This window comes from Mytilus trossulus, chromosome 5 (assembly GCF_036588685.1).
Source record: "Mytilus trossulus isolate FHL-02 chromosome 5, PNRI_Mtr1.1.1.hap1, whole genome shotgun sequence".
In the NCBI taxonomy this organism is placed as follows: Eukaryota; Metazoa; Mollusca; class Bivalvia; order Mytilida; family Mytilidae; genus Mytilus; species Mytilus trossulus.
Genome location: NC_086377.1, coordinates 22,584,914 through 22,600,890, shown reverse-complemented (window position 1 = coordinate 22,600,890; position 15,977 = coordinate 22,584,914). Strand labels below are relative to the sequence as shown.

The window sequence follows — 15,977 nt, the reverse complement described above, 5'->3', positions numbered from 1 at the left end:
CATCAACAAGGAATGACTCTTTTTAACATCTTTTTTTAAATTTCATTCTAATTATCGAGGTGGAGAGACCTTCAATTGTTCTCTGAAGAATTGGTTTTTAATTGTTTACTCTTCTTGTTCTGAACCTGAATTAATTATTTGACTCAGAACTTCTATTACTAGTATTGTTTTACATATGGCATTGCAAATACAAATACAAATACGATTTTTTTTTGTTCTAATTGGTTGACACATACCAGTACAAACATAGAGAGCTTTTACCAAATATGAAATAACATAAACACAACATTAAAACCAAATATATAACAGCACAGCATCAACATTTGACATTCGGAACCATTTATACCTTTATAAGGTCTTGCATTGTTTCTTGTATTAAGAAAAATATATAGTTTAGCGTTGTGATGCATTTGTAATATACTATTATAAAAATACTTTTATAATAAAAAATAACACTTTTATGGAAAACTTGTTCACAGAAACGTCTAAAAATGTCATAGCGTTAATACGAATTGAACCATTGCATTTATCTTTTTCTGTTAATAATAATTGAAAGTTGCTGCCACAAGTAAAATTAGTTTTATTTTTTCCATTTTTTTGACAAGTTTTTATATTGAGGTGATCTTTATCTGGATCATTCTTTACGACAACGAACTGGAGAATTACGATCTGAATTACTAATATCTGAGAAAAAGCCTTCAGGTTCAAATTTCATATATTATTTTCAATCTTTCCCTGGTTGAAAAATACTTATTTTCTTTTCCAAAAAATGATTGATAAACACTTATAATCTCTGCATTATTCAGAAGACCAACACTAGTTATTTCATTTGTGAAATATTGTTTATCAACTAAGGGAAATCTAATTGAATATAATAAACTTCCCAAAATTCGTCTAGTATTTTCTCCTGATGGATCTTCATGTGATAATTGACACTTTTTATTTGCCCATTTCATTGCAAATTTGCAAATTTGGGTTTCCGTCCAGTTGAATGCTTCTGCTTCTACAATCAATTTCATGCATTCATTATCTATGTCAATGCCTTGCTCATTGTCTAAACATTTACTTGGATGCTGATGAATATATGTAAGGCTTGCACATTGAAGATCCAATAAATGGAATTCAACAGATGTTTGAAGATTGATAATTGCATTGCTGGAAGTCAACGATTGCTCAAGGAATTGTTCGCAAGCTTCTCTTCCACTATAAAACATATACTTTTCGGATATATAAAGCATCTCTTTTACATTTTTTGACGATACTTTCATTTGGTCGGTATACATCCATCTGAAACATATAAAGATTAAGTAGATAGAACCTGCATAACACTCCACTAGTAAAGAAATTTCATATAAAATAGTCATGTTTAGTCTTTCAGTGAAATTTAGTCTTATCAACACAAGTTAACAAGTACTGTACAGGAAATACGCTTGCAGTAAATACAAATGTGTTCATCAGTTGATATATTTACTGGTACACATTTAAAACATTCTGAAAGCTACTGACTGCACGCACATTTTCAAAACAGAATTGCATTTACCGCAGTTATACATTCACATGATCTGTTTGAATGGAATTTTCTTAATAATTTATTAAATGATCAGCGCAAATTAGCCCTCAACCGTTCAAATCAGCATTTGCAATACTGAAAACGTTTCACTGTCAATATAAATCAAGTTTTAATATTGCTCTTCGAACAGGGCCAATACGTGAAAAAAACAGGACCAATACAGAAAAAAGCGGAAAAAAGCCGTATTGGCCCTGAATTGATTACTGTTTTTAATTTTCTTATAATCATTTAATAAAAGTGTTATGAACTGGCCTTTTCTGTTTTGGCACTGGTATAGATTGTCGGTCAGCTGTATTGGCCCTTATTGACCCTTAGCGTTTCGAGGCCAATACAGCAAACCTTGAATATATACCAGTGCCAATACAGAAACAGTCAGTTAATAACACTATATTATTAATTTACTACACTGTTATTGGAATAAATATGGTGAAAACTGCCTAAGCAATATAAGGTGTAAACTCGGTCAATAAAGAATAACTCGGCCAATATCGACTTTTTTCTGTATTGGCCGAGTTATTCTATATTGGCCGAGTTGACACACATTCAGGATTTCGGAACGCTTCTAGTTTTAACATCGAATGTCAGGATGAACATGAAAGTAAACAGTTGTTTGGAAGACGCAGTTCTTATTTAGTCTTCCTAAAAATGCTAACAAGTTCAGTATGGCATAAATTTCAGGCTACAGATGGTCACATTCATTTAAAAAACAGGTTGAAAGCAGACGATGGAATAATTTCAAGTTTGTGGAACGATTAGTTTATCACAAAGTTCATTTCTTGAAGACCTTATAATTTTACGATGCTACAAAAAGATTAACTGTTTACTTTCGCTTTTTTTTTGTAAACTGTCATTTATTTTTAAACCCGAATCAGGCGTATGCATTCTTTAAGTATGCAAATCTTCGTTCTTTGGTCATTTGGCTGATGGATAGCTGTATCATTTTCAAAACCTACATTATTTTTTTGAAATATATTCAATAGAAAATGCCGAAGACACCAGGAAACAGCAACAGATAATCATCTTTATATATTGCATCTAATAAAAAGAAACTGAAATTTGGATAGTTCCACCTCAAGGTAAAATATATTTATCTCTTGTGAAATGAAAAAAATTGTAACACTCTAGTTAACTTATAAATATACTGTTACGTGTCTTTCCGTTTTGGTCTGGTTCCGGCTAATACTACAAGCCTCAAATCAATAACAAGGCCAATACAGAAATACTTAGTAATATAGTATTAATGTATGGACTTTTTCATATTGGCCCTGTAACATGTCCGAGGTATTAATAATGGCCAAGGATGGTTGTAATGGCCCTGAGGCAATGACTGAGATCTCGTAATGACTGGCTGTAGCAATTTCTCCGTTCATAATGACCAGATGTCGAAATTTTCCTTTTATAAAGCATGGGCATTTCTATACATATTGTAGTAAGTTGGTTAATAATATAGTAATAATGTATGGACTTTTTCATATTGGCCCTGTAACATACCCGAGGTGTTAATAATGGCCAAGGATGGTTGTAATGGCCCTGAGGCATCGCCGAGGGCCATTACAACTGTCCGAGGCCATTATTGATTTCAAGGGCATGTTACAGGGCCAATATCAAAAAGTCCATATTTTGATACTTTTATTAACCAACTATAAAGGCAATTTCATTCAAGAACAGTCTTCGAGTCTCCGACGGATCAAAAATTATACAGCCAGCTATCCATAAACTACAACAGGACCAATACAGAAAAGCCCGTTTCATAACATTTTTTATTAATTCTTCGATTAAACAAAGAGTAAGAAACTTACCGTGAAGAAGATACATGAATTTCATAGCTGAACTTCAACATGTCTTTTCGCATTCAATTTTAGTTATCATTGTGACTGTAAGATGTAATTTCTGATTTCTCATCCAAGTACTTAATTTCATGCTATAAATAATTATTTCATCTAGCAAATAAAAAGTAGCTGGGAAGAATAAATTAGACAATTTTACTATTCTACAGTCTGCATTCACTGAGGATTGAACAACGGATATGATTATAATCGAAAGTCGTACTTGAAAAAGACTGTGAAATATTTCCGTTTCAAGTCGTTACAAAACAATGTCAATGAACATCATTTAAACTTGTTTTTATCATTTTAAGTTTAAAAAAAAAGAAACAAATGTCACACTTATTTAAAGAAATAAACAAAATTTTGATTAAATCGATGTCCCGTTTCAACTGTTCATAATGCACGGGTGTGATTTCGTAATGCATGACTGAGATTTCGTAATGACTGGCTGTAGCAATTTCTCCGTTCATAATGACCTAATGTCGACATTTTCCTTTTATAAAGCATGGGCATTTCTATACATATTGTAGTAAGTTGGTTAATAATACGTAATAATGTCACACTGTTGTTAAGACTTTACAGGCATTTAGAAGATAAAATATATTATTCACGTCTACCAAATGTTAACAAGTGCACGATTGATATCTGATTTTTTTACTGTTATAAAGCAACGGGAAATGAAGGGGATCATACAATTGATAAAGTTGTTATACGAAATTCATAACCCAGACCAGACATTTATATAAGATACTTGATATATTTGTGTGGTCCAGATACCGAAAAAACCCTGATAAAAGAGTACATGGTAGACATAGCATCAACACTGTTAAATAACACGTTTTATGAATTATCGTAAAGTGCTTTATTATAGGTTGTTGTCAGCATATTCTTTAAAGACTAATTGAAAAAAAAGCAAAACCGTTCAAACATTGCAGTTTGTATGAAACTATGTCTTATTTTTCATTCACTTACCGCAGGAATAAGTTAAACGTATCTTCATTCACATCAGAAATCACTATATTATCGGTTTCTGGAATGGAACCTTCAAACATTGTATAGAAAACAGAGCTGCGAGTGGCAAGTATTAATTTATGTGCTCTTATAATTTTCTGCGCAGGACCAACTTTAAAGGAGACATTACACATTAATCCGTTTTCTAGTATATACATTGTACAACCAGACAAGGATTTCCCAGACTGCCAATCTTTGTCCGTATAAGTCTGCAATGAACATAACTATAAACAACAACACAAATACATAGCTTTAAACAAACATTTTTAATGCAAATACTGATGCTTTGATTGCTAAAAGGAAATTATTTTACAATGCCTTGATTAACTGTAATGTAATAATGTTGCTATCATTGAAATAGATGACCGTGAATATGATATTTTTGTCAAAAACAGTCTTAATTTTTGCCTGGGATAATAACATCCTTAGTTTGTCGAAAAATTACAAATGTGGTAAACAGGAAATTAATTAAAAAAGACCACATTACTGATATTAATGTCAACCCCGAAATGTTGACTACTGGGCCGGTGATGCCCTCGGAGACGAAACGTCCACCAGCAGTGGCATCGACCCAGTGGTGTAAATAGTTATCAGAGGTACCGGTATTATAATTTAGTACGCCAGATGCGCGTTTCGTCTACATAAGACTCATCAGTGACGCTCATATCAAAATATTTATAAAGCCAAACAAGTACAAAGTTGAAGAGCGTTGATGATCCAAATTTCCAAACAGTTGTGCCAAATACGGCTAAGGTCAGTTTTGCCTGCGATAGGGAAATTTTTAGTTTTTCGAAAAATTGAAAGTTTTGTAAACAGGAAATTTATAAAAATGACAACATTATTGATATTCATGTGAACCCCGAAATGTTGACTACTGGGCTGGTGATGCCCTCGGGGACGAAACGTCCACCAGCAGTGGCATCGACCCATTGGTGTAAATAGTTATCAAAGGTATAGGGATATAATTTAGTACGTCAGACGAGCGTTTCGTCTACATAAGACTCATCAGTGACGCTCATATGAAAATATTTAATGTTAAAAAGACAATTTCATTTAATGGACTTTCATTCAAAAAGACCCCCAAGATAAAATCAGGTCTTATAATTTCCTATGATTACTTTTACATCTTTAACCGTTAGGTTGTTTGGGTCATAAATTCTTAAATTTGTACTTGTTTCGTTTTCTTTATGTTCTAAATAATTATTTTGATCTTGACGTCACTAATACTGGCGTCACACAGAAGCGTTTAGCTCCGACGGACGCCGGACATGGCACAAAATCATGTACGCTGCCAATACGCTCGTAGTTTTAGATGCATTCAACCTGTCAATCATATCCGTTACGTGTGCACAACGAGTTTTAAGCATGTATTGGACGAGAAGAGTAGCTTAATGATTATCGGAAATTCAAGTCACGTATGTTGACGTGTGCCTCGCGTTTGTCTAACGAAGATGGAATGCACGCTACGAAGGAAAACAGTATCTTGACCGTATTTGGAACGCGTCCCGGTCGTATCTAGGACGATAATCCGTGCTTTCGGCGTGTCTGTTACGTCTTATTATGAGCTGTTTTTTACAAACACCCCCGTATACGTTTTAGTTAAAGTCGAACGATCTTACAACGTATACAACGTTCTCTAAACGTGTCTCAAACTTATATGTAGCGTTTTCAGGGCGATTGCAGTGTATTGAAAACGTGCGTGTAGCGTACAGGTATACGCTAGACAAAGCTTGAGCTAGATGAAACTGTGTATGCTGCATAAACAATTCCTTGATTTATAGCGTTCACCAAGCGTATACCTTTGCATTTAGACGTTCTTCAAATTTATGCAACGCTTGTTTAACGATTGATTAGCGTTGCCCTGGCATGTAAATAACTTATACCGACTCTGGCAGTTTGCTCTGTACGTCTTGTACACGCCGGTTTATACGCCAATGTGTGAGGCCAGCATAATGAGGTTTATATAGTCGAAATGCGCGTCTGGCGTATTAACTTATAGTCCTGGTACCTTTGAAAATTGGTTACAATGCTGGTGGACGTGTCGTTCCTGAGATAGCCAGATGAGTAGTCAGCATTTCGGTGTTTACATGAACATCAATTATATGGTCATTTATATCAATAAGTTTACTTTTGCAAAAGTATGAATTATTTGAAATACTAAGCATTTTCCTTATCTCAACGTATGTAGCTTTAGCTATATGGCACAACTTTTTGGAATTTGTTTCATTGTTGTATTTTGAAAAAAAAGACATGCTACGATTGACATTTAGACAACTCCACCGATAATTCAGAAACTAACAAATATAGATCACCGTTTGGCCTTCCACAATGAGCAAAGTCCATACCGCATAGTCTGCTTTTAAAGGTCCCGATATGAAAAATACAAAAAATTTAAACGAGAAAATGAACGGCATAATTTATGTTAAAAAGGGAGCGAAAAACAAATATGTAACACATCAACAAACGACAACCCTTAAATTACAGGCTCCTGACTTGTGGCAGGCACATATATAAAGAATGTGGCGGGATCAAACGTGTTAGCGGGATCCAAACCCTCCACTAACACGGAATAGTGTTGTTTCAGTATACCATAAGAACAAACTATTAAAAAATTAGTCGAAAAAGAATTTACTGAAGGTTTTAATAGTAAGGCAATGTTTTGATATGGTTATTATTAATGTTTTCCTAAGGTTGCACTTCTGTAAATATCGACAATGCGTAAAAAACTGTACCACTTTACTATGAACTTTTGAAAATGAAATATATCTTAGAAATGAAAGTCATATGCCCTCACGGTCAAAATATAGGGCTGTTCGGCATATTTTCAACTTATTTATGTCTAAAAGACACAGAAGAAAATTGTCGTTTCTGAATGGAGAATTAAACTTGATATCAAAGAATGCAAAACTATCTTTTGTTGTAGATAAAACTACATAGCTGACATGGTTTAAATTAAAAGTAAGGTCACCAATTTCTAGATAGCAAATAATTTGAAAAAACAATAATGTATTGCCATATAACCTTGAACAGAAAATAAAGAAATATGGAGTAAATGTGCACGAAACCTAATCACACACAAAGTCAATGCATTTACCTCTACTTGGAATTAAGGATAACTAAAAATTTCAATGTGACCAATATGCATATGTGTATTTACTGTAGGTAAAAATCCCAAGTCAAAACTAGGATCTTATTCGTAAACAAAATAAATGAATGGAACACTGTTCAACCAATATATATAATTGACGCCCGACAAGCAAAAACGACCCTTATGGCAAAAATTATGAATTGTCAGATTCTTAATTAATTAAACAGAAAATACTTATGCCAACACAATGTAAGAAATTTGAAGACGATCGGTGAAAAATTAGTTTAGAAATTTCAATTTTGGTAACACATGGAATGTGTTCTAACGTAAAATTCAACGTAACGTTGAAATCATACACTTTGACGTCGATTTCAGTTTGCTGCAATTTTACTACTTTACTCTTCTCCTGGTGCTTGACAAAATATAACCTGATATCCCTTCCTAGCATAAGGACGATTTTTTAATACATGTATAGATGTTCCTACCTAACACGTGCAGTTCTGGCTGCATGCATATCTACAGGACGAGCCAACTTATCGAACTAATATCAAGAACGATGCAAAGTATCTATTTCTTTTTATTTTGTGCATTTTTTTTGGCAAAATTAATTTCTGATTTATCATGAGCAACGATGAAATAATGGTACTTTCTGATACCATAGAATAGGTTTAATCTAAACCTATATCTAGATAAAATTGGTTTCTAATCTATCCATTTTTTAAGTAGTTTCATCGTTCTCTTGCCTATAATGTTAACCGACTTATCTTATTGATGATGATTTTTTGAATAATTTTGTCACATGCGATACAGTATCACAGTTTGATCGTCAATAGTTTTTTTAGCTTGACAAAATCTACCAAACATTTAGTATGACCAAAGGCTTATTTTTCTAATATTGTCTAAGTTACATGTAGCACACACAAAGCAAGATAGTTAGTCATAAACCGATTTTTTTCTCCTACAATAACAGAACAATAAAGACTTTCATTTGTTGGATTTTAAAAATAAAAGAAGTGTGAACTCCTGATTCTTACAGGGCACTATCTGTTTTTCATGGGGTTCGTGTTGCTCAAACTTTAAATTTCTGTGTTATTTTTTGCATCACTCGTTTGATTTTAACATGGTCATCTGAGCTTTCTGTTTATGATTTATAATTTCACGCGTGGTGTCTGTTTGTATTTATTTGATATTTAATAAGGATCAATTTGACTCATTTTAACTCTTATTTGATCTTTCTCAGGTTCAGATTGAAACAATTCATATTGCCAGTTAAAACAATTTGGCCATTCAAAATCAAATTGACAATAAAATTAGAAATGAAATATAGATTAAAGGAGCACAATGTGGGAATTTGTCGTGGAAGGTCAGTGTTTTGAACATTTAATCTAAAGGAGTGAAATGTATTTTGCCAATAGGGCGTTTAATACTGGTATTAATTTACAGCCGATTCTATTGAGTGTGAAGGCAAAGGTAATATATTTGGTTAGCTTGATTCGCGACTAGCTAAACCGTGAAGTCATTTTTAGTTCAGGTAAACTACACTCCTTTAAATGTAAATTCATCCGTCAAATAACCAATCTATCTGTCTGTTATAAGACCAGGCTACTCCGAAAGGATGGGCGTATACCTTAGCTAACCAAAGTTATTACCCTTGCCTTCACACTCAATGGAACCGGCTGTAATTAATTTAATTGTTTCATATTTTTCATATCGGGGTCTTTTATAGCCGACGATACTGTATGTGTTATCTCAATGTTGAAGGCATATACGTACGACATGTGACTATTATACTTAGTCTAGTATAAGAGTCCCAACCACGACATCAGAATATATAGATGCAAATATTATGTGCGGACAGCAAGACGACCAGACATTTGTTCATTCTGTTCAGTGGACATATCTGGTCTATAAATGGTCCGTGTTAAAGACCGTACTTTGACCTATAAGGGTTTACCTTTTTAAATTATAACATGGATGGTGGGTTGTTTCATTGACACTCATACTCATCTTCTAATATCTACATCCAGTGCCATTTGTCTGAAATGCTGGTACATATGTGTCAAAACCCGGCTGTTTTGATTCACAAGAAGATATATAACAATCTGAGTTTCAGAGTCATGTCTGTTATGAGGTACTGTTTGTGGTAAACCATGCAGACTAGCTTAATTTTTCAAATATTGTACCATATTTGAAAAGTCCCTCAAAACGGTCTATAAAATTTTGATATTTTCTGGGTATTTCTATTACTGTTGATGTGTTTAGTCAACGGGACTCTTAAATACTATAGGTAATAGAAATACATCTCGACAAACTTATCTGTCGCCAAAGGTTTAATGTAAAATTTTGTTTGCTTTCGCTCTCCGTATCTAGAACGGGATTTGTCTACGCCTTTTATTTTAATTGACCCAATAAATACGTATCTTTGCCTTCTTTGGATAGTTCATTTCTACATGTATTATCTTCAATGTTATCGTTAAATGAGAAGTGCAGCTGCGTGTGCAATTTCATCTGTTTCAGATATATTTCTTGCAATAAATATAAACGCATGTAAATGTTTACAAAACAAACTAAAACGCACGTTAAACTAAAAGTGATTTAAACGAAGAATAAAATTTATATAAAAACTTTATATATTAAAAATATATCTCGAGTGCGAAATTTCAATCTGTCCATCTTCGTAATAAATATTAATCATTTTTATGTATTACTATAATTATAATAAGTTTCGCTGGATATCCCTTATCAGAGAAATTCGATTCGAAGTGAACTTGAACATTTCAATATTATGCAAAAGTAAAATAGATTTGTTTTTAACATCTAAAGTATGACATTTCAAGAATGAAAAAAATGTGAAGAACAACAAGATTATTTGATGTGATCTAATTTTATGTTTTTTTTTTCAGCTTGTGCTGCCTCAATTAGTCCTTGCTTCATGTTTACAGATCATTGTAATATATCCAGCATCATCTTTTTAGAAAATTGACGCAATATTGCAAACTTGCATTTGTTTTTGTTTCTGATTTTTATATGGCGTTTAAAAATTCCATTGAAAGTTTATTACCGGAGTGTTAACCTTATCTACCCGTGAATTCACGGAGATTTACACGACGGGTGATACAGTCAATGACTTCTGATCATTAAGTCAAAAACATCAATTTAAAAATTGTCTTCTCGTCGTTGTATAACCTTTCGTACTGGAGTTGCATATTTATTTCAAGAAAGTTAACAACTCAATTTAAGTCAAACAATATCCCGCATCTCGTTTTATTCACAATCAAAGAAAATTAAGACAAATGAAATTAAATTGCGACCATTAAATAGTATACATTTATTTGACAACATTGTAACAATGATTAACCAGCTTAAGCAATCTCGTGTATGCATCCAAAATTGTTAATCATTTTTTGAATTAGCTCAAGCCTCTAGCATCTTTTATTTTCTAATGATAACTGTTGTTTTTTCTAACTTTCCTTGTTGTTTTGTTTCTTCATGGCCTACGACACAGACCATTTCAGAATATAAGATTCAAAGAATTTTGTTTCGAATGGAAGCAGAACACCTATATTTTGTTCACTTTTAGAAAATGTAAAAAAATAATTACGATAAAACATGTCCTGAATAAAATTGAGATAGGAAAATTAATGCAGAATCTGCCAAAAAGACAACATCCTAGCCAAAGAATCGTATTGTAGGTTTATTACAGTTTTTGTACCATATGAGCCGATTTAATTCCATCCCCTTTCCACTTAGAAGATGAGTGGCCGGGACCTCTAAAGCCGATTTTGGCGATTCTAGTAGGAGATATAAGTAAACGTTAAAGCATGTAAAACAAGTGAAACTTTTGAGTTACTGATTACTGAAGATACCCCCGCCGAAATATTTCGGTAAACAGGAAGTTGTTGGGAGATGAATCTGAAAACGCATCGCACGATATAACTGATTTATATAAACCCTGAAACAAAATTTCAGAAATCCTTTTAATGCGACGAAAATATTCATGGGACGAACGGTAGGACTGAAGGATGAATTGACTAAAGGACAGACAGAGGAAACAAAGTATACCCCCACTTTTTTAAAAGTGAGTGATATAATTATAAACTGATATTTGTTTCGTATTTACAGTTTTAAACGCATTGCAAATTTGTATGCCCACCTACGATAGCAGAGGGTCATTATGTTTTCTGGTCTGTGAGTCCGCCGTTCGTTCGTTCGTCCTAGTTCAGGTAAAAGTTTTTGGTCAAGGTAGTTTTTGATGAAGTTGAAGTCCGATCAACTTGAAACTTAGTGTTATATTAAGGTATAAGGAGGGGAAAAAATCTGAGACAAGTGCCTTTGTAAAATACTCATAGCATGTTTTCATTTGAACAAACTGGTTTATTGTTTTATGTACAGTAGTAAATATTGCGGATTAAAGCGTGGCAAAATAAAAGACGAAATATTTCAGACAGACTTTCTTCTCTTAATTTCTTGTAAGCAAACTCTCTCGTGTGATTAACCATGCAAGATTTTCTGCATTTGGCATGCATAATGATGTGCCAAATATTAAATTATTTTCTTGGGTTCTTCATACAATAACTTACCGTATTAAAAGTATAAAAGAAATCTAGCTGCGGAAAAAATTTTAAGTGTTTTTTAGAAAATATTTAAGTGGGTTTTTTTCACACAACATTGGTATTATTTATATATTGTAGATGGTTAATACGTAAATAATCACATATCGTGGATGTATGTCATAACGGGACTTGCTGGTGTGTGGGATTTTATTATATTGTTTATAAATCATTTCTCTCAAGACAGTAAGATTATACAGCGTGTCAAAACAAGCATTTGAAAAGTTTTAATAGAAATTTATTACAAAATTAAATTTTAAATCGTAAATACGGCATTATTTCACAGAAGTATTTAAATGCATTAATATAAAAATATACTATTCAGTTCACATGGATAACGCTACGTTTAGAAAAAAAATCTCAATTTCAACGTGCAATTTATCGGTTTGTTCTACGTTACATTCTAGCGTTGACTACCGATAACGACGTCAAATGCGATAAGGGTGGTTTTTGCTTGACGGGCGTCAATTATATATATATATATACCTTTCCACACATATTCTTTTTTTCCATTATCTGTTTGAACGTTAACAGTTTTCTCTTTCAGGAAACGATGAATCTGTTGAAGAATTTGTTTTGGTACTAATAATTTTTCACACAGTGTTGTCAATATAATGACATTTTTGCGACTGACATACAAGTTAGCTCGCTATTAAACAAGGTGTAATTCACCATTTGCTACATAATCAAATCAATGTTTCCAATCCCTTAGATATGTTTAAGCTTTTGATTTTGCCGTTTAAGAAAAAAAAACTTTTTAGTAATTTTTTTATATTTGTTATATTACTTTTTGAAAAGTCGATTAATTGCCTGTTGCGAGAAAAAGTAACTCTCCCTATTGAATGTACACTTTCATACTATTTCAGGGTGACAAAATAGGTCATAAAATTGAGAATGGAAATGGGGAATGTGTCAAAGAGACAACAACCCGACCAAAATAAAAAAACACAACAGCAGAAGGTCACCAACAGGTCTTCAATGTAGCGAGAAATTCCCGCACCCGGAGGCGTCCTTCAGCTGGCCCCTAAACAAATATATACTAGTTCAGTGATAATGAACGCCATACTAATTTCCAAATTGTACACAAGAAACTAAAATTTAAATAATACAAGACTAACAAAGGCCAGAGGCTCCTGACTTGGGACAGGCGCAAAAATGCGGCGGGGTTAAACATGTTTGTGAGATCTCAACCCTCCCCCTATACCTCTAACCAGTGTAGAAAAGTAAAAGCATAACAATACGCACATTAAAATTCAGTTCAAGAGAAGTCCGAGTCTGATGTCAGAAGATGTAACCAAAGAAAATAAACAAAATGACAATAATACATAAATAACAACAGACTACTAGCAGTTAACTGACATGCCAGCTCCAGACTTCAATTAAACTGACTGAAAGATTATGATTTCATCATATGAACATCAGGCACAATCCTTCCCGTAAGGGGTTTAGTATCATACCATCATAACATATATGAGAAGAACATAACCCGTGTCATGCCAACAACTGTTTTTAGAATAAATGTGTTTAGTTCCGACGCAAAGACCTTATCAGTGACTCAATATTAACGCCAAAATATGCAATCTTTAATGACTTGACAACAGTATCGTAATTATATCCCTTCTTAATAAGTCTATTCAAAGGTTTTGTAAGTTTATGAGGTGAATACTGACACCTTTGTGCTTTATAAAGAATATTTCCATAAAAAATTGGATGTGAAATACCTGAACGTATAAAAAGTCTGCATGTTGAGCTATATTTACGAATGATGTCTTTATACCGATGATAAAATTTAGTAAATGTTTTGACTAGTTTGTGATATCGAAAACCCTGGTGTAATAATTTTTCAGTAATACATAAATTTCTCTCGTTAAAATCTAAAACATTGTTACATACACGAGCGAATCGTACAAGTTGAGATATATAAACACCGTAAGATGGTGACAAGGGAACGTCACCATCTAAAAACGGATAATTAACGATAGGAAATGAAAAATCATCCCTTTTATCATAAATTTTAGTATTCAGCTTTCCGTTAGTGATAAAGATATCAAGATCGAGGAAAGGGCAGTGGTCATTGTTAGTATTAGCTTTATTTAAAGTGAGTTCACCAGGATAAATTTCATTAATATACATACTGAAGTCGTCATTATTGAGAGCCAAAATATCATCCAAATATCTAAAAGTATTATTAAATTTGTTTATCAGATGTTGTTTTGATGGGTCTTTGCTTATTTTTGTCATAAATTGTAACTCGTAACAATACAAAAAGAGGTCCGCAATAAGTGGTGCACAGTTAGTCCCCATTGGAATTCCGATAATCTGACGATATACGGAATCCCCAAAGCGAACAAAAATGTTATCTAGTAAAAATTCAAGGGCATATATAGTATCAAAGCATGTCCAATTAACATAGTTTTTTTGTTTATTGCCACTAAAAAATGACCTAAAAGAGTTTGAACATATATATTCACATTCTGATTTTTTGAATGCCCATTTTCTTACTTATTTTCACTTTTGCAAAGTTATTTAATATGACGAAAGATCTCTCATAGTTACAACATAGTTGCATTGTGATGATGTCATTACTACATTTAATCAATCCATTTTTTGTTATGACGAATAATATGTCATAGTTACATAATAACCTTATTCACATGTTATAAGTGCATCTTATGTAATTGATATTTCTGTCATTTTTCTTTGTGTTTCTTTGTTGATGAAGTTGTTATTTGATGTTTGTGATAATGTAACGATGTTGACTATTGTACTCATATTTTAACGTTTTCACCTAAAAGGTTGTTTTTTTTTTTCACAGGTTGCATTGTTGTAAATATAATGGTATTATATCCGACTGTCACACAAGTGAGAGGTTAGCTAATCAAATGTATGTACAAAGTTATATTCCATTTGTCAGACATCTTATAGCCTTTGGTTTTGCCATTTCTAACCGACTTTTTCGGTGTTTTTCGATATTTGTTATATTACTTTTTAAAAAAACGATTAGTTGCCTGTTGCTTCTCAAAATTGTTTATTGAATTAAAACTGACTCGTAAAATATTTTAAGATGACAAAATAGGTCATACTGATTTTCACTTTTGAAAAGTTGTCAGTTATTAAGAATGATGTCTCATTGTTACAACATAACTACCTTGTGAACATATTGTAACTTCATTTAATTAATCTATTACTTGTTATGCCCAATAATAAATAGTTCATACTTAAAAAAATAATTACCTCGTTCACATGTTATAACTGCATCTTATTAGATCCATATCTATCTGTTGCTAATGAAAACATCATTTAAAATCATACCTGTTAAATAGAAGGCCATTGGGGTATACTTTCACATTTAAGTACACACGTATTATATTAAATGTGTCTCCATTGACTTGGAACATTTTCAAAAAATATAGTCAGTTTCAAATTCGAGCCTTGACTGAACATCATATTTTGAATGATAAACAGTTTCGCTATTGAGGTATTTTGCACACACTTCAATTTATTAAGCAAACATTAAAACTGATGTATGCATTGTATTTTTTTTATTAATAAAATCAGTAGTATTAGTTTAAAATAACGCTGCTGTTGTTTTTCTAACATATCTTGTTTCAAGTTCATACACTTATACCATCGGACGTTCAGATTTGATACTTGCATAATATCTGACTACCATTCACAACATCCCGAAGAAAAACAAAAAAGACAAATAAAATCGAACGAAAAAAATCAAAAACCAACAAAAATTAAAAAGAAAGCACACAAAACAGATCCCAATATAAATGTAGTAGTTGTTTTGAATTTTGTATACATTGAATGCAAGTGAAATCGTTTATAACAAATTTAAAGGTATGATTAATGTAAATTTTAACACG

The 15,977-nt window shown here is 32.5% G+C and overlaps 1 protein-coding gene across 1 annotated transcript; it reads right to left on the bottom strand.

The window, feature by feature from the left end:
- Window positions 1-256: 256 nt before the first annotated feature.
- On the bottom strand, window positions 257-15,437 carry LOC134719521 (BTB/POZ domain-containing protein 6-like). Its single transcript, XM_063582515.1, has 4 exons — window positions 15,340-15,437; window positions 12,592-12,664; window positions 4,369-4,616; window positions 257-1,287 (listed from the first exon to the last, which is right to left on the bottom strand). Exons 2-4 carry the CDS (start codon window positions 12,616-12,618, stop codon window positions 705-707), a joined length of 858 nt encoding a protein of 285 aa, XP_063438585.1. The 5' UTR covers window positions 12,619-12,664; window positions 15,340-15,437; the 3' UTR covers window positions 257-704.
- Between the last annotated feature and the right edge of the window lie 540 nt (window positions 15,438-15,977).

Coding starts and splice junctions, on each gene's coding strand:
- LOC134719521 (XM_063582515.1), bottom strand. CDS start 12,618: ATGGAAAAAAAGAATATGTGTGGAAAG. Junction 4,617..12,591: donor AAAAGAATATGTGTGGAAAG/GTATATATATAT, acceptor TGTTCATTGCAG/ACTTATACGGACAAAGATTG. Junction 1,288..4,368: donor ACGTTTAACTTATTCCTGCG/GTAAGTGAATGA, acceptor TATATGTTTCAG/ATGGATGTATACCGACCAAA.